The sequence below is a fragment of the Falco cherrug genome, chromosome 3, assembly GCF_023634085.1.
Source record: "Falco cherrug isolate bFalChe1 chromosome 3, bFalChe1.pri, whole genome shotgun sequence".
NCBI classification, from domain to species: Eukaryota; Metazoa; Chordata; class Aves; order Falconiformes; family Falconidae; genus Falco; species Falco cherrug.
The window spans coordinates 18,915,483-18,940,374 of NC_073699.1; the positions used below are offsets into that span (position 1 = coordinate 18,915,483).

At 37.4% G+C, this 24,892-nt stretch overlaps 1 protein-coding gene across 1 annotated transcript in view; it reads right to left on the bottom strand.

Annotated features, from left to right (window-relative positions):
* Nucleotides 1-1,823: 1,823 nt before the first annotated feature.
* The window catches only part of FAM91A1 (family with sequence similarity 91 member A1), a 28,950-nt gene continuing 5,881 nt past the window's right edge, over nucleotides 1,824-24,892 (bottom strand). Inside the window, exons 5-24 of the mRNA XM_055704921.1 lie at nucleotides 24,811-24,878; nucleotides 23,438-23,551; nucleotides 22,317-22,407; nucleotides 20,033-20,095; nucleotides 18,862-18,968; nucleotides 17,574-17,612; nucleotides 17,356-17,468; nucleotides 16,304-16,422; nucleotides 15,790-15,902; nucleotides 15,507-15,593; nucleotides 14,617-14,749; nucleotides 13,785-13,933; nucleotides 13,190-13,324; nucleotides 10,994-11,107; nucleotides 9,977-10,049; nucleotides 8,524-8,673; nucleotides 7,913-8,020; nucleotides 7,501-7,624; nucleotides 6,385-6,454; nucleotides 1,824-4,970 (exon numbers count right to left, since the gene is read on the bottom strand). Coding sequence (XP_055560896.1) covers nucleotides 4,794-4,970; nucleotides 6,385-6,454; nucleotides 7,501-7,624; nucleotides 7,913-8,020; nucleotides 8,524-8,673; nucleotides 9,977-10,049; nucleotides 10,994-11,107; nucleotides 13,190-13,324; nucleotides 13,785-13,933; nucleotides 14,617-14,749; nucleotides 15,507-15,593; nucleotides 15,790-15,902; nucleotides 16,304-16,422; nucleotides 17,356-17,468; nucleotides 17,574-17,612; nucleotides 18,862-18,968; nucleotides 20,033-20,095; nucleotides 22,317-22,407; nucleotides 23,438-23,551; nucleotides 24,811-24,878 — 2,147 coding nt within the window. The 3' untranslated portion in view covers nucleotides 1,824-4,793. The remainder of the gene's footprint in view (nucleotides 4,971-6,384; nucleotides 6,455-7,500; nucleotides 7,625-7,912; nucleotides 8,021-8,523; nucleotides 8,674-9,976; nucleotides 10,050-10,993; nucleotides 11,108-13,189; nucleotides 13,325-13,784; nucleotides 13,934-14,616; nucleotides 14,750-15,506; nucleotides 15,594-15,789; nucleotides 15,903-16,303; nucleotides 16,423-17,355; nucleotides 17,469-17,573; nucleotides 17,613-18,861; nucleotides 18,969-20,032; nucleotides 20,096-22,316; nucleotides 22,408-23,437; nucleotides 23,552-24,810; nucleotides 24,879-24,892) is intronic.

The following is a 24,892-nucleotide window of genomic DNA, read 5'->3' on the forward strand; positions in this document are numbered from 1 at the left end:
GTATTACTGGCTGTACGTTCCACTATACTAGTGTTCTTCAAACCCACAATCTGAATTTTGTCTAGCGTTTGACCCTGTCCTACTTAAAAACAAGTGTCTAAAATTCCTTCATGCATTTTATGACCAGAAGCATAGAATAACTCAGGTTGAAAAGGACTTCAGGCAGTCTGCAGTCCAATCTGCTCAGAGCAAAGGCAGCCATGAGGTCAGGTAAGGTTGCTCAGGGCTTTTTATCTAGTCTGTTTTTTAAAACCTCCACAGATGGAGACTGCACCAGCCCTTCACTGTCTTAATTGCCAAAAAAAAAAAAGTTTCCTTATATCCTTTGTTGGGGTGTGTGTTGTCTGTAAGACAACACAAGATGACAATAAATAAGGAATTGTAAGAAATTATATTGCTGTAGTATAGAAAAAATGTTGGGAGACAACACGGGTCACTTGTGCACCTATTTTGAGGTTTTCACAGTTCTGCTTAGACTTGGAACAATAGTTTTCTTTGATTGGGAGGGTGGAATGGAAAACAAAGGATGGAGAGCAGGAGCCTAGAGATACATGACATATATCCACAATGTAAAGAGACAATTTAAACCTATATAAATATAGGTCTCCATTAATTTGCAAGAATCCAACACCGTATTCATGAAAGCTATCATAAACTAATGCTTCCGACATCCTATTCACACAGCGATGCTTTTGATTCACTTTTGCGAGCTGTGCAGAATCACCTAACAAAAGAATCAAGCATACAAGGAGTTACCCGCAACCCTTAAGCCCGTTACTGAAGACAGTGATTCAGGTTTGGAAGACTTAAGCACACCACGCAACACCGTTCAGCTCCACGTGTACAAGACAGAACGCTGAGCCGCATCCCTCGTTCCAGCCCCACAAGTACTTTGTGTTTCTGCGCAAGACCAACTCCCAAAGCCTGCCTAGCCCCAACTCACCATTTCCAAAAGGCACCTTGTACCAAGTAGCTCCTAAGCAAGTGACCTTGATAATCAAAGTCGCCCAAAGCCCTCTTCCAGAAGCATTAAAAAGCTTGGCTTAGCTCCAGGGGATGGGGGCAGGGGGGGCAATTAATATGAGCTTTAAGTGCTGAACAATAAAACCAGATACATTTCATGTGTGGTCCAAAAGGAACCTTGAGCTCTATCACGATGACAAAGCTAGAGGCACGTGTTTGGAGTATTTGACCTGAACAAAACAACTTGGGGTCAAGAGGAAGGACAGGGGAATTAAAGAAAAAAAAAAAAAAAAAAAAAAAAAAGAAAAAAAGAGGTAGTTGCATACACATTTTCCAGAAAATCTGAGATCGAATAAAGGAAGATTTAAGCCCAATGAGGATGCTATTAGGTTTCTTTCACCACCTAGGTCTATATTTCTTTCTTATATTGTAATCCAACAGTCAGACTCTCTGCAGTTATACTGCTAAGATGAAAAAACTTAGCCTGGATTAATTTAAAGAAACAAATAACAGTTTTGATCTCATTCCTTCCAAGTTCCTAGTCAAAAATGTCTTTAGTCAAAGAAAATGGGTAAGACCCCACATGTGCAAGTGCCTTCAAACACCCAACACTACAGGCTTAGATTGCTGTACACCATCCTCTTGTACTTTCCCTTCTCCTTAGAGGTTAAGCGTATGGTGTGGGGAAAACGATGCTAAAATAAGGTGTTTCCATTGATAAAACTGCATTTCTGAAGAACTGCATGCACATGGGAAAAAGATACTTTGATGACACTTGGTAGTCTTGAGCACTACAGTGAGAGTGACATTTCAGTGCTGTGCCCAGGAAGAAAACTACTGCATGTGAAGGATTCTGCACGTGGTTTGACCTACACCAGTTTATTTGTAAACATTTGTTACATGTGCCAATAATTTAATTGAACACAGACTTTGTACAATTCAATGTATAATATTAACAATGTCACACTAGAAGAGCGCAACTGTATTCAGTTACAGCCCTACTTTAAAATCTTCAAAATACAAACCATTTGGAACACTGAACAAGAAAATAAAGGAAAAATTGAGAACAAGGGAAAAGAAAAAAAAGAACTGTGAAATAATAAGTCATATCAAAAAACCTGAACACAACACAACATGCTTTCTAGTGGCTCCTGAACATCTTCAGGTACATCCATCTAGACTGAGTATTACTAGGGTTGTGCCAGAGCACAAAGCCAACAGCTCTTCCACAACTTAAAAAACATCTTGCTGAAGACAAAAACTTAGAACAGCTTTACAGTGTGTAACGCATATGATTTTCCCCACTGTCAATAAAACTACCTGAAGAAAAGAAATTTATTTAATTTGTCTTTATTTGCAATACAATATAAAATAGATTCTTTTGGTATGAAGATCTTTGAGATCTTTTTACACCACATTTAAAACAAAAGTCCCATACTTTGAATAAAGCCTCTGGACCATCCCAAGCACTGGATCTGTAGTCGAGTTTCAGGTATTTTATGGACTTCTTTGGTTGCAATCTATTCAGTAAACTCGGGTATGCTGACCTGAACATTTAAGCCCCTAAACTAGTGTTGAAGCACCTAAATTAGAGTAGCTTGAGTTTGAAAAAACCGCAACATATCTGGAATTCTCACTCTTCATTGTAAGATTCATGGGAATTAAACAACTCTGAGGAGCAGGCTACTTTTATTTAGAAACTACTTTAGACAACCTAATAACAAAGGGTATCCTTCACTTAGTAACACCGAAGAATATGCAGTGAGAACAAGAAATTTTCATCCAATTTCAAACTTCCACACAACGCACTATCATCACTTAACATACCAGTATAGATAGTGCATGGCAAAATTCAATACAACACAGCAAACTAGCTCATCTACTACAGCTCACTGTAGCACTTAAAGTAACATCTACAGTACTGAAAGTGTAAGCCATCACCTACTGCTTAGCTCATCTAGAGTGCTAGATATTGACTTAATCTCCACACAACAATTCTCACAGTAGATGTTTCCTCTGCCATTTCTAGCAGACTGACATTCAGTTCCTCTTTAATTTCTTTTGAAGGAAATAAGGCAACTTAAAACACGCTACGGAGAGTATGCACGTCCAGTACAAAAGTCACTGTAGTGTTAAGTGATTAACCTTATATAGAGAATCTAACCCTGTAACATATGCAGAATAGCAAGTTCAGCTGCTGTTGGTAAAATACAAAACCAAAACAGACGTAGGAAAGCAGCACTGAACAAACTGAAGTACTACAGACTCTGTTTCTTAAGAGTGCAAGTCCTACACTTACACTTTAGGAATGTATATAAAGCAAAGGGAAAAAGAATGGAATTTTCACAGTTGTAACTGAAGCCACTGCATTATCTTATCGTGGTACATTTGTCCTTTTCAAAGTTCTGTCCTGTTTTTTCTTAGTCGTACAGAACAGGATACAAACCCAAATGGTGCCATTTTTCTCCTTGCTGTTTTCCAGCATCATCTGTGCCACAGATTCTTGGTCCGTTACGTATTGTAGGCTAGCAAGGACAGGATGGTTAAGTCTCATTTTTAATTATGACTTTTTAAAACAAGGCAGTTCCAGTAAAGAGAGCTGGCAGAGTACTTTAGACAGTTGGGTTAAAAGTCTTAACATTCTACATCTCTTGTTCTCCTTGTGTGCTAAACAGGACAGACTTTTTTTTAAGCTGGCAAGAAGTTGTTAATGCCTAATATAAACAAAGTGAAATCATGCTACATAAAAATCATCCCCTATAAATACAGCCAGAACATGGTTTTAGATGCAACAGCTCACTGTTAATATTTGTTATAACCAGCAGCTAATGGCTCAAGGAAAACAGATTCCGAGAAGTCTCTGCCTATACATACCCTGCTGTTGTCTTCCTTTGCTAGTGACTGAAAAAATCAAGAGCCCTCTTCTTTCAAACATTAACCAACAGGACAGGTCTAGTTGTCTACTTTAAACTCAACTTACGACATAAGGAGTTTTCCCACAACAATCATCACCAGCTTCAAATAACAATGAGGTACTAACTCAGTGTGATCAAGTCTCAGACACTCCTGGTTTCACACAAAGAGCAAGACGAACCCGTTATCATGAAGAAGCACACAAACAGAGCTGACCACTCCAGCCCTTCCGTAATTCTGCACCTCATCAAATTCTGTCAGAGATGAAAGTGCACCACACATCTTCAAAGTGGCCTTAAACCATCAGCAGGCCTTCGAGCCTGCACTAACTCAGCCTCCTGTGAGCATCAAATCTCTTCCCATCATACTGATTTGTCAAGGCCCCAGTGTTAAGCTGAACTACAGAATTCAACAATTCTTAATGCCCCATATCACCATGATACTTTTTTTTTTAAACAGATAGTATCACTGAGCTTTCAGAGGAAGAGCCAAATCTCTCTCCTTATACAGAAAGACTTTCAGTAATACAGTACAAAACTAAACAGAATTTATGTCTGAGTAACGAACATAGAAAACTACTATTGCAATTTTGTGGTGACAGCATAGAAATTTAACAATCATCAGAAAGCCTAGAAAGGGCGTGTTTAGTTACAAAAGAAAGATTGTCTCAAGATAAAAATAGTGCTGACAGCTAAAAAGCTCTCTGTTGCAGCAAGATATGCAGTAATGAGTAACAAGTTCTAGACTGTTTAAGCACTTCCCCAATACTGCAACACGACACATTTTTATAACACTACTTTTACATGGGTTATGCTGCAGCAGCAGTACACTTCTTAGTGGTTGGCACTAGGAATTAACCATAATAGAAGAAAGGCATTTAGTGATCAATGCATGAGAATCCCTATTTGGCCTGTTCCTTAGGTGTGGCTGAAAAAAACTGAGGAAGGGGCCCATCCGTTCCATTCAGATAATACACCTTCTTTGAACATGAGATTCTTGGCAGGAAGTGGAACACCCATATCTGCAGAAATAGGCTGCAAAAGTGAACTGGAAGAACCAGCATCATGGAGCTGATCCAGTGTTGAAATACCTTCCTGAAAGCAAAAGGAAGAAATAGTGTCTTAAAAACAAGACAAACAATGAAGGATTTAACAGCTAAATTTGACAGGCTAATCTAAATTGCAAATACACTTAGTGTTTCTGAAGTGTGTTACTTTAACCCAATAAATACCAAATGGTTATGGAAGTAAAAACGGAATAAACAAAAGGGAAGCATGAAATAAGCGTACAGCTGCCTCAGCTGCATCTGTGCATGCATTACTTGGCTTCAAAGAAAACTTCAGGGAAGCCTAAGGCTTAAAATTGAAGGAAAGGCCTAGCAAAATGAATGTAAAGCTATAAAGTCTTCAGGACAGCTACCATACTGCTATTTATCCCATAATGTGCTAAGAGGTATACATATTTGAAGGCACGGACTTGATTGTATTTTGAGTAGTTTTATTTCCCAGAAGTTTGGTTTCCTCAGCTTAAGAATCACTTCAGCACCTTCTTTTTTCCCCCGTCTCTATGATCATCATCAAGGAGAGTGTATCTCAGAGAGATCATCTAAGAGATTAGGACAGGAGTCACTTGAGACTGACAGATGGTTTTGAGGCTTCAGACCTACTGGGAATCTCCACCATTCTCATAAGGAGGCAATTCCAGGATCACACCACCCATAATGCTACCTGGTTAAGTAACCTACAAGTTCCTTACCTTACTGAAAAGATAAGGGTTTTAGAGAAAAGTATCACAAGTCATACACAGCTAAGAAGATTCCATGTTAAATGTGGACATGCCTTGCTAACATACGCTTCCGTGCAGAATTATACAAGGCTACAGACCTGGCACTGCTCCTTGCTTGATACACGAGACCCCTATTCTATTCTCTCTCCATGCTCTTAAAAAAATCCTCCCAGAGTATGCAGTTTTACATATCTATACTCATTCAACACCAAGTTCTGGAGGATCTTTGGACAAATACAAAAAGTAACTGGTATGAAACACATGTTCATGTATTTTATTTTTTCCTAAGGGAACACAGTGGACTTCAGATGCAGATAATCTCAAAAGATTAGCACATCCATGGTTTGGAGTATTATCTCCCTAACATATCTAAGAATCAATCAAGTAACTAGTAGAGTAGGCTGCATTACAACTGGAGGAGCAAAGAACAATTCTGCTGTACTGTGCAAGCCCCATAAAAAAAACAATGAAACTAATTACACAATGCAACCACGGAAGTCGAGAGAAGTATCAAATAATATTAGAAAAGGGATAGGGAAGTACTCACTTTTTGCTACCAGCAGCATTTGAGGTTGATAGTGCTTTTAATACAGTTACCATTCAAAGAAAAAGCAAATAAAACAAACCACGTATATTTCCATACACCCAAGAATGGCAAGTAGAAAGGCAAAGAGGGATGACAGACCAATCAGAATGATTTACATTTGGGTTACTGCTCCTTACCTGAAATGAATGAACAAAATTAAGGACCTGAAGAGACAGCTTTCTACTGGAATGTAAGAGTTTTTGAAGGCTGCCAAAAACAAAAGAGAAGAAGCTTTGTCCAGGATGCAAAAATTTTTACGAGTAAAGTACCACCATAGTAACTTGCTCACAAGTAAATCTAGTAGTACCTAACATCATGTGACAAAGTTAAAAGGTTTCACACAGAAAGCCTGATAGTCATCACTGAAGAGGTGCTCCACTCATCTGCTCTTGAGTCTAGGTAGGGAAAATAGCATTTAGCTGACATTTACACTAACTAAAGTGAAATTACTGCAATTGAAAAATGCTATTTTACATAAGAAATTAATATATTAGACTTTATTATGTCTCATACTTATGCAGCACAGTCTGGTAACATGACTTAAGCAGATTAGCGACACACTGTTAAAAAACAGGTCAACTACTGTAATAAAATCCTTAAGCCATGTTTCCAGGCAGCCTTACTTTTGGTCTCCAGAACCATGCCCCAGGAAAAAAACAAAACAAAAACAAACCACACACACACAAAAAAAAAAAAAAACCACAAAAGAAACAAACCCAAAAATCCCATTGTTGAAAGAGTAATCTTTCATAATGAAAAACAAAAAGCAGAAGACACCTTGATCGGAAGCCATGACTAACTCAGCAAATAAAATACCAATAGCAAAGAAAATTTCCACAAGAGCTAAACACATTTTACATCAAACCATTGCCAGTAAGCCCTGCCCCAAACAGTCAGGCGGAAGAAAGAAAAAGCCTGTGCTAGGCTAAAAAGGGGAAATGAGTAGGAAGGCACCCAAATGTACTTTTTTCCTGATCTGTTCATAAACAGTTTACTACAAAGAATTAACTTTTTCTCCGCAGAAGCTACAAAACCAGCCTAATCTTAAATTTACCACAGCTAAAGTCTACTACATTGCACATTATAGCTGGTAGCCAAAAAGCAACCACCTTACATGCTAGAATTAAGCACTCCATGAAACTGAGCCCAGTTCTGCTTTAGTAGGCATTGAGTTGTAGGTGGGTTTTTTTGCAGAAGCTCTGGACATAACACATACAAACTGTTAAGCCTGTAGCTGACAGATGACAGCTCACCTTTCTTTTCTACATAATCCATGAGTGGCAATTTTTCTGCAGACCTTCTGATTCAACTCGGAGCTGAAGAGAGGAATGCCAAAGCATAATTCCAGGGGAACCCATTCCAGTTCTGTTGTGGGTACTACAGAAAGAAAACCAAAGGACAGCCAAATTTTAATAAGAGACAAAGCAAAAATATTGACCCCAGAAATCAGTTAGCTCTGAGCAGGATCCACTGGACAGTTCATACTTTTTAAGACAGTTCATTTACTGAACTGCTCAAAGATTTAAGGGATTCCAGATTTTAAAGAGGAAGAACAGTTGGTGTTGCACTTGTCCCAGACAACCAAACAACGTGTTAAGATCCTTAAAAACAAGGTATCCCAGTGGACTGAAAATGTTCAGTACAAGCCATTTGCCATGTTTTTACCTTCAAGGCTTTGCTTGACTGCAGAATCCGTTGGGGCTTCTTCTATTACCATCTCAAATGATTCTGTGCTCCCATTTACATCAGAACCTGATGCTAGTTCAGCCTCTCCTAAAGGTAAAGTAATTTTTACATAAACATGTAGGTGAATATAAGTTTAGTTACCACCTGATGTAAGGAACATGACACAAGCTTTGCCCAAAGACCTTACAGCTAGAAAACTGGAGGAAGGGATATGGAGAAACATAGGGTCCAATTCATTTTAGAATTGGAGTAACTTCAGGATCTTCAGCACACTTACAGAAGATTCAGTTCTGGCATATAAAAATGACATAATTTACTTTTAATATTTTGAAATTTTGGTTTTCTTCTGTTGACTGTTAGTCCAGTGATTTTTCAGTCTGTATTTGCTATTTCTGATCTAGTCACAAAGAAGAATTAGGAAGTAAGCCTACTGCCAATAGATTTACACTCAAAATAGGTTCCTATCTGTGTTGGATTATAATTTTTAGAGTTTCAAACCAAAGAATTTAATCCTTTGCTCACCTCTGCTAAAATGACTGTATTTGAAATTAAGGGAACATAGCCAAAAAAGACAATTATTGGTAACCAACCTCTCCCATCGGAAGCATCACTCAGCTTTCTGTTAGCGTGCCGACTTGAAGGATTCAACATAGTGACATAGCCACAAAAATGCTGCAAGTCTACTTTGCTTCTCAGTATTTTTAAAGCCGCATGAATGCCCATGTTCACACGAGAGAAGTCTAGTAGAAAAACAACACATACTCAACATTATTTTACAAGAAGCCTCCTCCATAACCATGTAAGTTCATCTCTAGGCCAGGCTAAGTTTTTTTTATCTGGATTTTTCTCTCTGGTTATGCTCCATGTTAGTGATCACATTGGTAGATCTAGGGTAACACCTAAGTGATCACAGTCTTCCCACACCAAGCACTAATTGGAATTTTATAGTACAGTAAAAAAGCCAAGGAAAAAGAAAAATACAAACAGAAGATGATCTCTCTCACACACACAGACACATATAGACAGCAGAGATGGAAAGGTTCAGCTAGGAATCAGATGTCCAGCTCTTTCAGTGCCAGTGTCTTTTATGGCAAATTCAATACAAGATACATGTTCCACATATCTGAAATTCTGAAGAATTAGAATAGAATATTAGAGATTAACAATGAGTTTCAACACTGAGTTGCTCATGCTAGAACTTAGAGATTCTGCCTTCAAGATTTTTCACCTAGCGTCAAGTTGGAAGAAAACAGACATCTCAGAGTGTGAACAAACGTAACTCATTTTGTTGAAAATAACTCATTTTGAACCTAGTGAAAATTAAATTAGAAAGTTTAGCTTTGCTTTTAGTTGGCCCCGATTTTTCTAAGTGGTAGCTTAAATAATTTTAGATTTCATATCTGGAAATTCATACTTTAATGGCAGCTCTCAGGTGGGAAGGTTATGGTCTCAATTATGCAAAGCTTGTGCCCTAACTCATCAAGGCGTATTTCAGAACATGTTAATTCCTGCCTTTCAAAATCAGTTGAGCTAGGCAGACTTTGAAGGAATAGGAGATTTTGCTAGCAAAGCTCTTCCTGGGGGAAAAAGCCTCCGTAATAGTTCCTAGTGCTACTAATCAAGATAAGTTTGTTCAGTTTTCATCTCACCTGTCTTACAGTTAAGAGATGCTGAATAGAACATACAGAAGATTTATTTATGCTGTTAAATATATTAAATATTTGCTAGTTAATAAGCAAGTACACACAAAGAAAGATCCAGATGTGTTTGTGGAAGTTACTACTTTACACCTGTGCTAGGAAAGAAGAGGCCAGAAAACACATTCCAGTTAGGAGAGAGAAGATAGAAAGCAGAAGACTTTATCTCTAAGCTCAGAACAGACCTGTCAACCCTTTAAGTATTCTTTAAATCTTCTCATCTAACTTGACTTGTAAGTCCAAGAAAATTTGTATCAAAAGGTTTATTGCAACCTTACTGCACAAGGTAACGTGCAAGAGAGTTAAAAATGGTGGTATAAAGATTATGTTAAAGACAATCAGTTACCTCCCTGCTGCTCAGCTTCATCAAATGGGAAAGGTATGTGCATTGTTTCTCCCATTCCATGCATGCCATGCCCCTGAACATCAAGTAATTAAATTAGGAACAAAAAAAAAAAAATATATACTCATCAGCTTAGCTTAGTCCTACTTGTGCTTCCTTTTAAGGAGTACCAGTCAAGGTGATGAAACAAATAAGATCAAGATATTTATACATTAAAGTTCCTACTAAGCTGAAATAAGTAATTTAATAAAATACCCCACCCTTCCCCCTAAATGTATGTGAGTGAACGCAAAAAAGTTCAGCTTCAGTGAAGAGGAGCGATTTTTTCTCCAATTATTGGTTATAAACTGATTTTCTATTCACTGAGCGCTCCTGAAGCAAAACAGAGCTTCCACCCTTAAGTACAGAACATTTTTGAGCAGTCAAGGCTGTCACAAGTGGTCCTTTGAGAATGTGTAACTATGTTTGTTACAATACTAAATATCTATTTATTTGAACAACTCATTCTGAGAGTTCAGCTGAACAGAAGAAACAGAAGAAGCTATTTTACTTCTCTCAAATAGAAAAACCCACTCTGTTTCTGCTGTTTGTGATAAAAAACATGTTTTGCTCATACTTTACTGTAAGAGCTAAATACCAAGCACCCCAAAAAAAGGCCATTTCTTGAATACAGTTTCTACTCCCTGTTGCTTTACACTACCGCTGTCTAAAAAGCTTGTGGGCTTTTCACTTTCATTCCAGTTTCCTATATCCCTACTCTCATAAATCCACACCTCATTTTTAGCTAGCAAAACTCTATTACATCTGCCTGTAATACAATAATGCATACGTAATAGGCATTCAGTTCAAAACCCATGCCTTAACCACGGCTGAATCATAGCAGCATTGGCTAGGGAAGTTAAACATTTTTCAGCTCTTGGCAAAAGTGTAGCTCTCCTACATTGTTAGTGTTCTCTACCATGTAGCAGCTTAACTCAAAAAAATTCTGTGTTTTCATTATTTATACAGAGCACACTGTACCTGGATTAGAACAGCAGAATGCGTTAAAGCATCATTCAACATTGTGAGCACATTTGAAGTAGGAACTACTCCTGGGTCGTGACCCCAAGACGTTATTAGTAAGCGATCATAACCCTAGAAGAGAGAAATTAAGAATATTTACAGTAGTAATGGACCATCCAAGCACATAAAGTGAAATACTAGAGTTAGGCATGAGCATATTGTTACAATCACGAAGTCACAACAGCTAACTACAACTCTACAGTGTTATTCTCTGTACCAAGGATACTCATGTTCTCATCTCTCTCAAACTCATGTTCATATTCCTGGTAAAGACAGAAGTTTGCCAATCTCAAAGGTAAGATGCTATTTTGAACAGGAGGTATCTGTCATCGATTCCTGTAGAGCTATCTACCTCCCAGCAAGTAGGAGATGAAAATAAACCTGCATAAAATTGAAAGCAAAATATAAACTGGATAAAATAAAACCACCAGAGAAACAAAGGTATATCAGTCCCCAAAATACCTATCCAAGGGGGAGAAACAGGAAAACAAGAACACTGACTAGGAAATAATTTCCTAGTTTCTCAGTTTTCAAGACTGAATTCCCCTGAACCTTCATAAGATTTCTAGAAATATCTTGACAGTTCCTAAGGAAGAAGCTGCAAAACAGTAGCAGGAGAGAAACATTCACATATACATGCAGAGGAAAAAAGCTCCAGCAAGTTTGTGACACTGCAGAACGTGAGATCATTTAGTACAAGACAGCCTAACCTATCAGCACACTGAGATTCAATCCGTATTGAACTTTTCCAAGGCTACAGACTCAATGCCTTTTACTAGTAAAAGTGCACAATCCATACATTTACTGGTAGTTTAGGCTAATGACAGACTAAGGTTTGAATCAAGCTCATCACCCACAGCCTTACAAAACGCCTTCTGCTCTAGAAGCCTTGATTCACTTAATCCTATGTTGTCTTAAAGTAAGTCTTAGAAATCGAAATCTACCAAATTTTTGAAATTGGAAAGGGAAGGGGCACATGAAAGAGGTTTGAGGAATGGAAAATACATCTACAAATCCTAGAGCCAGAGACGACTGCTGATGTAGGTACCCCAAAGAATGCACATCTCTCTCTGAAGGTCTCCTTACTGTTCTAATATATTTAGCTCCTCAAGCATCTACTCAAGAGCGATGAGATGCAAACTGTAGAGGCCTCTCTACAATTATGAATTTGAACAATATTATTTTATTAATTCCGCTGTGAGCAGCAAGACCTAAACACTACTAAGCATCTGCAGTATTTCAAATCAAAGTCAATAGGTACAATGATTTTTGGTTCAGGCAAGTTTAGAAGTTGCCATGGCCACTTCTACCTAGGGTTGCCTAGCATACACACACCTAACAGTACTCCTTTGCGGCACATCTGTCCTTATTAGCATCTCAAGTGGCAGAATGGGAGAAGGCAGCATCTGAAGTCTTTCAGGCATGCTTTTATCACCTGCACTGTTTTGCAGGACTCCTTGCCAAAGCACTGTATGGATGTTAAGAAGTTAGGTGGATTCAAGGCTAGAAGGAATTCAGGAGAGCAACAGATCACTGCAGAGACAAGAATTCCAGTCACAATGTCTATATACGCAATATCACATACAGCAATATCAGGAAGTTCCAGACCAGAACATTGCCGAGGGCTGGAAAGGTCTTAAGAAGTATTGCATGCTGAGTTTGTTCCTCCTACTTCCAGCCACTGCTAGATACAGGCTACTGGGCTAGGAAGGCCTTTTGTCTAACCTAGTGCAATCTTTATTATTCCGTCATTTAAACTGATGGGATAATTACAGCCTAGAACTTCAAAGCCTCCATCACAGATTTCTACAGTGGCCAAACTGAAAGCGATCATCTTAGCCATCTTCTAAACCAGGGAAAGATATATGCAGAGATGTCCTATCTCGCATGATACTAGAAAAAGCACAATATACTAGGTTTTTATCTTTTGATATAGGTCTTCTACATCTTTGTAACACACTCTAGGGATAGGCTCATAAACTTAAATTCACAATGACTGCAGTAGCATATTTTACATTAAAATTGAAAGGGGTGGCATAAATACACTGGAGTGACATTGTGACAAGGAGACATAACTGCCATCCCTAAATAGTGTACAGAGTATCTTTAAAACATTTGGAGAAGGGAGGAAAAATAAATCCATGAATACCATACCTGAAAAATGTCTGGAAGTTTTCGAAGACGTGTTCCTTTAGAGAGCAACAGAGAAGGTGGTCCTTGTCCAGTTATATGGTAAATATACAGTTTGAACCAAACTGAACTGACTTCTGGTATTGCAGGTCCAATATGCTGAAGAGAGGTTATTCAAGAAATTAGGAAGAACTCAACATTGCAACTGTTTTACGTACAGCTATCATTTATGAATCAACAGTTTTAAAGAAATATAAATCTAGTTTTGCAGCACAGGAGTTCAAATGTATTACTCTGCTACTAATATTCTAGGTATTTAGTCCAGTATTGCAAGACTTTACAGAAAGGTGATAGTATTTTCTATGACTACAAATTCAAGAACAAAGTATCTGTCATTGACTCTACCTGAACAGGTAAATTGAACAGGTAAATAAATAAAACAAATGTGAATACTTGAGTTTTCCCCTCACTAAACACTTTTAGATTAATTGCTATACTATTCTACATGCCAGTACTTGGGTTACTTTGAAAGGGACATCTCACAGATGTATCCAAAACAAAGCTGTTAAGATACCACATTACTAGATACTGGGGAGGAAACCCCCCGTATTTTTTTCACCTGGGGTGTACAGCTGCTAATAGGTCGAATTTCATTGGTAAGTGGTGCCATGGAAACCAGCAAAGTATAATTTTTGTTGAGAACTCTGCTGCACGTAGCTGGATCCAAGCCGAGCAAACTCTCACATCGTAAGAGGTCCAATGGAAACCCTATGTGGAAAGTGTAAGATTCTTAAATTATCACTTAGCATTGAACACACAACCCAAGATATTATTTCAGATTTTCCATTCTCCCCTGCTAAGCCATGAAATACAACATTTTCCACAATTAAGTTTTGAATTATTGGGGTGAATTTTAATAAAACTGTACATAACTTTAGCAGTTTCATTCATACAGGGTTGTCTGGCAGAACTACAGCTTGCTTCTCACCAACTAACTGAGCCCAGGAAATAAGCAGAGATACTAAGGAAGTAAGAAACATCTAAAAAAAATATCTACCCCCATTAGAAGAATACACTCCCTTTCACCACTTGAAAAATGTTTCATTTGACAGAGCAACTCTGAGTAAACAATGACTCCTTTATATGGCCTTCAGAAGCACAAGATTTGAAACCAATCTCTTCCTCAAGTTCAGCTTGTCCTGCCTTCATTATGCTTTAATCTATTGCTTTGGATGTTAAGTCCAAGCTTTGGCAACCAGATCTGTCATTCAACAGGCAAAGCCAGTAATGCAGGCTCAAAGGATGATGGAAAAGTGATGTTTTGGCTTCAAACTATTTTTAAACAAGTACGAAACAATTGCTTTCTGAACTAACAGCTTAATCAGAAAACTGAGCCCACAGCAGGTAAGTAAACAAACTTAGAAGGATTTCCTCAAGAGTATTCACAGTACCATTATTAGGTTGATCAGGCTGTACAGCTTGTGCCCCCAGATCTTTATTATGCCGCAAAAACAGTATTGTGTTTCTCAGCGTAAGCGCATGATCAAAGTACCGCTGTGCCTCCCCTTCACCTGTGCTTTGAACCTAAAAAACAAACATAAATGCATACAAGTGGCAGGTAGTTTCCACAAGCAACAATTACATAAAAGGAAAGATTAACAAATCGGCATTTTAAAGTTTCATAATTGAGTAACAACCCTGCCGCTCATATGCAGAGGCTGTTAAATAAAAATTGAGTTTTGGCCATGCTAGTCAAACAGTCAAAAAGTACACAAATACAACATCTATAAATCAGAACTATGACACAGTCTTTAGGTTAAAGGATTTAAATGTCCAGTCATGCTGACTGGTATACAACGATACAGCAATTGCCAGTGGTCCTCCTACAAAATTCTACAGTTGTCCTTCTAGAATTATCTTTAAAAGGTGGATAGGTTAAGCATTCCAGACATAATGGTCAAATTTTCCTACAAAAATGACATGCAGACTTTCAGAAATATTAATACTTTACTAAAAAGAAAGTGATTTCTATTGAACAAGCCCTAATGCAGGTGTGTCGACATACAGACTCAGGGAAATGTAGTTCACGGACTCACTTTGCTCACCAGACTCACCACATTCATATGCATACACAGTGTGCACCTGAAAGTCACTACAGAAATAAATGCTGTGAATAAGAAACATTTAACTGAACCAGGTTCAGTATGATAAGGTGCTTGTTCTTATCGTTGTATTGCTAAATAAGCAGTTTTACACAATGAAAATACTCGGTGTTTCTGGCCCTTTAAACACTTCCAAGTGCTGAAAAAGCATTTGATCAAACATGTAACAAACAGATTACCTTTTCCAGCTCCACCAAGAAGCTGTCAAGACTCTCATCCGACAGTTTCCCAACTTCAAACATAGTGACTGCATGACTTTTCAAGTTCTGGAGTAACAAAACAAAACTGTCTTAATTCTTTGAGAATGGAATGGGTAAGTAAAGTTTTATTAAGCAAAAACATTTTTTAACAAGTAACACAAGGTTTTTTTTAATAATTACAACCATATTATATTGAAGTCAAAGTATTTTAAAGCTCTACATATTTATTCTTGGCATAATACATTGAACAATTTTGACATACTGGTGAAAGATTTCCCATCATTAAAAAGGCAGTGAGAGTAGAATCGAACAGGAAGGCAATACGCTTTGTGTGTCCACTAGACAGATTCAGGCTGCTCACACTGGCTGTTTCAGCTAAGAGAACAAAAAGAAAATACATGATCACATTTTATTTCTTTTACAATAAGTTCATCAAGTTGAAGAAATACAGAAAAAAGTTAGTTATTGCCATACTGAGTGGAACAGAATTCCCTTATCACTACTAAACTATTGATTGACTTCTCAATTGAAGCTCGTATCTTTGCATCAATTGATATCCATAATACAGGTCAGTCTCATCCTCAGAAGAAAAGCTATATGGCTACAGAATTTTAAACCAAGAATAGACACCACCTCCCCCACTGTATGTTCCATATGAAAAAAGGATCTACACAATCTGTGTTTTACTTGTTTCTAGACCCCTCTACAGCCTATGGCACTCTAGAAATATAGAAGTAATTGATCCTAATGTATTAAAGTTTACTGTTAGTGCTAACCTGGATCATCTTGGCTGTTGGTATCTGTATCTGTGGCTGATGACCCAGCTTCCTGTATAGGACTTCTGTTTTCCCCACTGTCCCATGAAAGCAGCATCTTTTGAGCGTCCAAAGTACTCCTATTAATGTGAATTAAAATCCACATCTATTGGTCACTGTAGCACCAGAGAAGTATCTCTGCCTTCCAGTGCTAGTAGTCCATGCACAGGCATACCCAGTACATGCCTTTCAATACTTCTAAGCCCTGAATCAGTCAAGCTTGACATCCCTCGGAGTCCTGCTTTAGCTTCAGCAGAAGAGCTTATTTAGGGGTTTGAAAATACCAGATTTTGAAAAAGAGATCTGAAAATTCAAATCACCGCTGTCAAAGAGTCCAAAGGAAAAAAAAAAAATCTAATTCACTTTCTTCTCACAGTCTGAATAAACATTAAAGAAAACTCAGGCATAGTGGTCATTTTAAAGGGCTTAATAGATACTGAACTAAGAACACATGACAACTCTTAATTAATGCAACTTTGCACTCCAACTTGGAGAATCCTTTGTTGACTGGTATTAACATCACTTTTCCAGGATTTGATATAGACATACATAGGTGTCAGTGAAAGAACTGCAATGGTACCTGATACCAAGCAAGCAAATTTTATGTACGTATTCACTGACAGCAGTGCCAAGAGACATTGTCTCTGTACTAGCACAGTAACAGCTGTTATTTCTGGCCCTAGGAGTTTAAAGCAAGTATACACTTCTCTGCTTCAAAAGTGAGCAACTAGGCATTTAAAGGTCAAAAAGCCAGCATTAAGTAACAGCAACAAAAGTAGTACATTGAACTTACAGGCTATATTACCACCCCTTATCCTCAGATTAAAGAAAGAAAGAAAAAAAAGAAAAAAAAAGGATCAAGTATCCTTGTTATTATACACATTAGAAAGCCAAGTGACATTTGTTGCCTCAGAAGTCAAAGAAAACAACCAATAGCTTTACAATCAGATTTTGGTTCAAAGCTTTCTCTTCAACAAGAAAAGTAAGCCTTGTGAAAGAATGAAGACACTTACTTCAGTCTGTTTACTGAAGGAACATTCTTCCATGATGGATGAAGATTATCCAGGTTTATTACTTGGCCTTTTTTATGAGCAAAGCCTAACCGACAATACATGGACACAGCATTCTGAAGAAACAGACACACATGTAATAAGCAACTGTTATATGAAACCAGGCTGCAAGACAATGAACTTTCCACGTCAAGTTCAACAGATGCATTATACACACATACCTTTACTAAAGATAAGTCAATCTCTAGGACATTTGCAAGCTAAAATAAAAATAAAAATAAAAAAATTAACAATACAGTATTAACAATACAAGGTAATTCACCACTCATGGGCTTTCTTTTTATGGGTTTTCTTTATTTTTAAACCCAGCCTGTACTTGCAGAAGCAATTTTGTGTTCACCACAAGTGATTAAAAAAAAGGGATAAAGTTTCATAACTGTCCCACTTGAAAGCATGCAAAAGAAATACGAGGTCATCTTCCACTGTGTAATTTCTAGGTTACTCATGCATATCAAAAGCCATACAAAGAGAAAAGCAAATCTGGATATATTTAATGGGTATTTTTCAGGTGCTTATTCACGAAGTTTTGAGAATAAGACCTTATGAAAACATATTTCTCATTAAAATGATAAATACTTAGCAAAAGTTACATTCCTATTTAAGACAATACTTGCAGAAGAATGGCTGCAGAAGCATGGCCTTAGAATCTCTGAAGATCTGCACAATCCAGGCCTGGTATTAGAATAGGCCTGTAATCAGAATTGTACTGAAGTTGCTGTGCTGAAGTTAACAAGAAAGGTAGCCTTGAGCTATTCTTGAATCCTGAGACCAAGTAATTATGTTGTGCCAACAGGCCGTGGCTGTAACAAGATACAGCTGCTGGGAAAGCAGGTGCAGGGCCAAGAAAGATAGGGACCGGTATGGGAAAACAGGGAGTAACAAACTGCAAGGCTGAAGCACGGCAACACAATTAGCTACATGGGTAGAATGCTTATTTTAGTCATGATAATTAGGGGTGTGAGAACCGCGCGCGTTTAGAGACTACTAACCAATTATATTTCTGCTTTACGAATATGCATGTGTATCGGTTCTATATAAGTAGTGTTAGAAACTAATAAAGTTGAGCAAGATGCATAACTCGTATTGAGCGTCTTCTAATACTCTGCATGTTTTCAATGCCAAAGAATTATTTTTTTTTTATTTCACACTAGGAAAATGCTGTTTCTCCAGTTCTAGCTCATATAAAACAGTTTAAGTTAGTCAACCCTAAATAAATTTGTTCCAGCTGATGGAATTTTTCACTGAATTGAAGGTACTCTTCAAGCCTGAAGCACTATAAAAGTCACGTTCAAGATAAAAGAAACACGTTGGATCTTCAGCCTGGCAATACTTCTAAATGAAATCACTTGTATCAATCCATATCTCTGCCTTGAGTATTCTCAGCAGTGTGCTTTGAGCCCTTTCAAGTATTCCTATCCTCCCTGACACAGGGAGGTAATTTTTACTTACCTCTGCCACATTAGTGTGTTCATCTATCGAAACAAATATCTTGTACAGGAGTGTTTCAAAGTAATCACCTTGCACTCTGTTCATCACAAAACCTTCAAGTGGTGGTACTAAAAAAGAAGAATTACTTGCAAAATTACAATCTGGTAACTTATTTAATTAAACTGAAACTGCATAAGACCAGAAAAATAAATATACACTTATATAGTTTTCATGGTACCTGTAAGTTTGAAGATTCTTCCAGTCACAAAGAGCCTAAAGATAGCATACATGGTATTTAAAATTCTCCCACTCCCTAAGAAAATTTATGGTTGTCAATGTGTTTTCTTATAAAAACTAAAGCCACTTGACTTTTACATCATAGCCTTGCAGTCGCCGGCTCATCCACCACAGAATTTCCAGTCATGCAGCCCATAAAATGATTTTGTAATGTGTCTGGAGATTACATCATGGCTCTGACTGGAATGAAATACAGAAAAACAACCCCACACCACACTCCAAAGCTAAGATTCCCAAAGTATTATATAAGCATGAAGTCTCTTGTATTTAGAGGACTTTTCCTTAACTGATCTCTACACTACAGCAATGACAGGTACTTCTGCATGACCAAGTTCTAAACAATTTAAATCTTTACAGATAATATGGCATTCCAACACCCCCAAGACCTAGCATAACATAATGAGTTGTTCAAAGGGCAGCCGTACGCTGTGCTAGTTTAAGCGCCTACACAGTCCCCAGACACAGTGCCTGTCTATAATTGAGGTGACAAGATCATGAAGGATGAATTCAGCATCTATAAAAATGTTGCATCTGTATAGAAAATAGGAGTAAAAAAAACCCATGGCCTTTTGGTAAGGCAACTATGTTTCTCTATGCTATTCTCCCTTTTCATTACAGATGTATATAGGAGGGTAATTATTAATTCATGCCATAACTCTTTTACAGAATCTTATCTGCCCAAATATGGATTAAAATCTCAGAATTCAAGTTGAAGTGAATACTATACACAATAAAAACAACAGTTTGACAGAGTTTAAAACATTTAGGAAAAAAAATTATAGCTCAAATGCTTTGTTGAAGCAAACTCATGCACAGCCTCCAAGGCAGAAAACTACAGGATAACTGAAATGAAGCCAAGAAAACATAGGTATAATACCATTACAGATTTACTTACCTGCTATACAGCTGTCATCACATATTGGTACATCAAGGTAAATAAATCCTTTGTTATACAAACCTTCATAAATAAAAGCACATCGTTTCAGAGAAAAGCATTTTCCAGACTATTAATGATACACTAAGTAAACTTCCCCATCAGCCAATGCAGAATTCAAGGTTTTTCCTGATAGCCTCCAACACAGAATATTACTTTGCAATGCATGGATCAATAAACCACACACAATATTAAACAGGTGTCACCCTAAACCAGAGTTCTTTACTTGCAGTCTAATGCAGTACACTTGGAACTCTACAGCTACTTTCAGGACAGCAGAGCAGAACAACCACCAATCGAAGCAGCTACATCTGACAGAGAGGAGTGTTTTTCTGCCTAAACGTTAATGTAGTTTTCACCATCATCACTGTACTGTCAGGAAGTGCATTTTTTTTTTTTAATCCTGAATTAGTTTTGTCAGCTGAGGATGCTGGCTACATTTTGGTTCTCCCCTAACTCAGGCTGGAACTTGCACACTTCGTAGCAAGGATACAAACTAAATCACATCAGTTCTGATGGTTCTCAGACATCCTTCCCACACATCTTCACAGAAAAGTCTTTTTTTATACAACTGCAAAAATAAATTCTGGGGCACTTCAGCACAAGTCATCAGCAAAGCTGCAGCAGATACAGATGGACATCACATACAATAAGGACAATAATATGGTAGATTTTTAAATTACACTTTCTCCACATGAGATTGATTCGAGCACTAAGCATATCAGCAGAGTTCTGAAGAGTAGATAGGCCTGGGAGAAGTTTTTAAGGAAGCGCAAAACATTTCAGCATGCTTATCTCTAGAGTTTAAGGTTTGTAACAGCTATACCATAACAGTAAAGCATAAAGCTAAATTACACTGTATAAAATAAGAAAATTTATTCTCTGCGGTTCCTTTCTTACCCAAGATCACTCCCATCTACACCATATTCATTACAGTGCAGGGCACGTGTACCAACCGCCCTCAGGTGAAGAGCTAAACACCTGAAGTAAAATTGTCAGGATGTTTCCCAAACATCGCTCAGCCCAGCTATAGCATGTATGTATATATTATAGTATAACTAGAAAAATTACCACCCCGAATCAGATCTGAAATAAAATGTTCGTTTAATGCAGGTAACTAGCCTGAATTCATGCTGATACAACGGCTGTTCAACATGGGCAGTGACACACACATGAGTTTGCACAGCTGAGTGTATCAGCAAATCGGCTTTGATGGATCAGGATGACATTACGAGCCATCAACATGCTAATGGTGCTTTTCACTGTCTCTCCTTCAGATTCAGTTCTCATACTTCTTTATTTACCGTACCTGAAATGTATTGATGACATTGCAGTTTGGACTAAACAGTCCTCTTTCCCCATAAAATCCCATCCTACTGGCAGTCCATTACATTAAATTTCCATACATTCTTTTTCTACCCATGAATTAACATAGAAAGTTACATTACATCCTCCTAAACCTACTAAACCTGAGCTGTAACCCTCTCCAGAAGCAACACCAGGCCATGTATAGAGAATAACTATGAAGCATTTTCAGAATTCAAATTTTCTTAAGCCCTATACTGATTCAGACCCACTCCACAGCTTGAATTTCACCTGCTTCACTTTTGTTTTGTTCTGACTCAATTTCTTAAGAAAACTACAGTGCACAGGTTCCGTTGCTTGTAATAAGCCAAGCATTTACAGACAGACTTCTCAAGGAGGAGTCTGTCGGTCATCATGTACTTCCTTGCCTAATATGACTTGTGTATATCTAATACTTGTTACACTGAAATGGGGGGAGACATCACTTTTCAGTAACAGCTGCAGACCTTTGAGAAATACGACACACTCTTAGATTTAAGCCCCATTTTATGGTCTTCAAACAGTAAAAAAAAAAAAATCACAACTCTTCTCTGAAAAGCAAGAAGTGAAGTTTTACCACCCAGGATTACTAACTCTGACATTTTTAATTTTAGTTTCTCTTGTCCTCATCTACATACCCTTCCCCCACAATCTTTAGTGATAGCTTCTAATGAAAGAATTTGTTGAATCAAACAACAACAGAACAACAGCTGCTCGCGGCTCACTGTTAAACAGTTACAAGATCTGGACTGCAGCCTGTACAAGCTCTTGAGTATTTTCCTCCACCTCCTCTTATGCTTCAGCTGCCTGCATCCCCTTTTATTGCCAGTTTTCAGGCAGTACCCTCAGAACTTACTAAGCAAAATCTACAAACAGAAGAGAAGTGTCATTAAAAACTTACTGTGAACTACATTGAAGTCTAATGAACCAGCAAGCTGAGGACCTGAATCAATGATCTTATCAATAGCAGACTTCTCCGATGTAGTACAAATCTAGGTAAAAGAAATCATGTTAATCTTGTAGAAATGAGTGTATGTAACTTAATACCACTGAAAAAATGCCAAAAATTTCAGCCTCAAATCAGTCATAAGTAATATAAGAATATAGGAAGTAATGCAAGTTCTTAAACTATGTGCACTGAAGAATTCACTGCAGTTCCTGTTAAAGTCTTAACATTTTTTTACTCTTGTCCTCATACAAAATTACGCACGCTCCAGGAACAGTACTTAATTGCACAGGTATTTGGCAAGTGAAGTCCACAGTGTAATAGGTTTGCTCTTTAAAGCTTCCAAACTAAGCATTCAGCCACACAATTGGAACCGTTCTAGAAAGGGGTCCATTACAATATCAAAATAATATGCATCAGGTCAACTACTCTGAGCTGATCAGATGTCAGACTTTAAGGGGCTACTGCCAAGATATTCCAAAAAAGATTCCATTGCTGCTTTAAATATGTTTCAATCTAAACAAAAGACTTCCAGAGAAGGAATTAAATCCAGATCAAATGACTGTGAAAAGAAACTGTGAGAATGGAAGTAGAATGAGGATGAAACATTAAGGCAGCTCACATGTTCTTCATGTGCAAACAATGAAAAAAAAAAAACCAAGAAGGAGACACAAGGAGCAGAAACAATGAAAACATATATATATATATATATCTCTCAAAGTCCACTGGCATTCAGATTCGAATTATACTCAAGGTGAAGATTCAGTCAAAACTGAGCTCTCTGAGATTAAATATGAAATTTAAGAAAACTTATTTTGTTCTTTATTTCCTTCAAAGCACATTATCGTATCAGTTACCACAGATAGTTGACACAAAACTACCTCAGCACTGTACATAATGTAGAAAGTACAAAGAAGGGAGAGGGCAGAATATGTCAACAAAGAAAACATCACAATTTCCATTACAGAGTACTTATAAACCTGCAACATAATCTTTATGTAGAATAAAGGAAGCCCCTGCTTTCAGGGACTATCAGTATTCAACTAAAATTAGAGAAGCAACCCATACTACAATACCTTGATGTCATCCTCAGTGATGTAGCCAGACTGCACAACCCACCATGCCTCTATAGCAATCTCCACGGGTTTCACAGGTAACAGATCATGAGCAGTTTTCCTTCTGAAAAATTTCTGCAGTGGTACAGCCCATTTGAGATAGTAATAAAGAGCACGTCACATCTGCAGACAGCCATTTACCTTTATAAAAATGGATGTTTATAAACATCCATTTTTAAGTACATTATATTCACAGGCTGGACATACACAAATACTGCTAGCCTTGTCATTTACTAAGTTTCCCTCCTCTCTTAAATCACATGAAATTAAGAAGGAAAAAATTATTTACATCTGATACTGTTAAGTCTTCACATAAACCCATATTTTCATCTGTACTGTACATGTCACTAATTAAAAACCACACTATTCGAACACATTAGGATCAAGTCCACATTTAAACTATTTAGGACGTTTTCCTGATGTGAACAGGTAAAAGCACAGCAAACAAAGTATACAAATTGGGTATTTTAAAGGAATTCAGTGATCTTAAAAAAAAAAAACATTTTATGAACAATTTTATTTACTTTAAAAGACAAAGTACCCCACATTCTCAATAAGCATGGTTCTTAAAAAGTACACTGAATGTCAGTCCAAGAAAGAAAAACTGGATGATACTGTTTATTTATAGACCTAAATATCTTCTCTTCCATGTGCAGCCATTACTTTTTGGTTCACTATCAGCTTCACATTTTGGTAAGCACACTTTTGGTTGAAAGAGCACTGTGAACCTACTGTAAGAGCACTTACAAGTTTCCTGAAGAAAAGAACTTTTGTGAACTAAAGGGCCTACTTCTATCGACAGTCATTACAATGTTTTCCACAGGTGCTGTTCATGTGCAAGGACACCTGTTCATCTTTATTACCATTGTCTTAGAGGAAAACATATGTATTATAAAAATTTATACCTAGATGGGAGGGCTATCCTAGAATAAAGCCCACCCACAGAAACATGCAATAATTCTTCCAGAACCAGTATCATTATTCCATGTTTATAGTGGCCAGAAGACATTAGTTATCTGATGTCACAAGTAAATATAGCTCTGAAAATATAAGATTTAAAAAAAATCCAAACCAAAAATATAGCACTGAATATCTTTTTCTTTAGTATACTTTGATTTTAAATTAAAGAGCTCTTGCATTAACTTCAGGAAAGACAATATAATCAGAAATACATTATGTCACAGTCAGGTAGTCACACTATTAAACTAACCAGGCCCACGAAATTATTCTGATCTTCATTTTCTATGAAATAAGGGGGGGGGGGACACACACACACACAGCACGGCACTGGGAAAGATGAAGGAAAGAGGAGGGAAAATTAAAGACAAACTTACCTTTGAAGACCTACATTGGTTCATTAGATCTATATACTGGTTTCTTCCTATACCAAGAAGTCTTAGACCTAAAAAATAAATA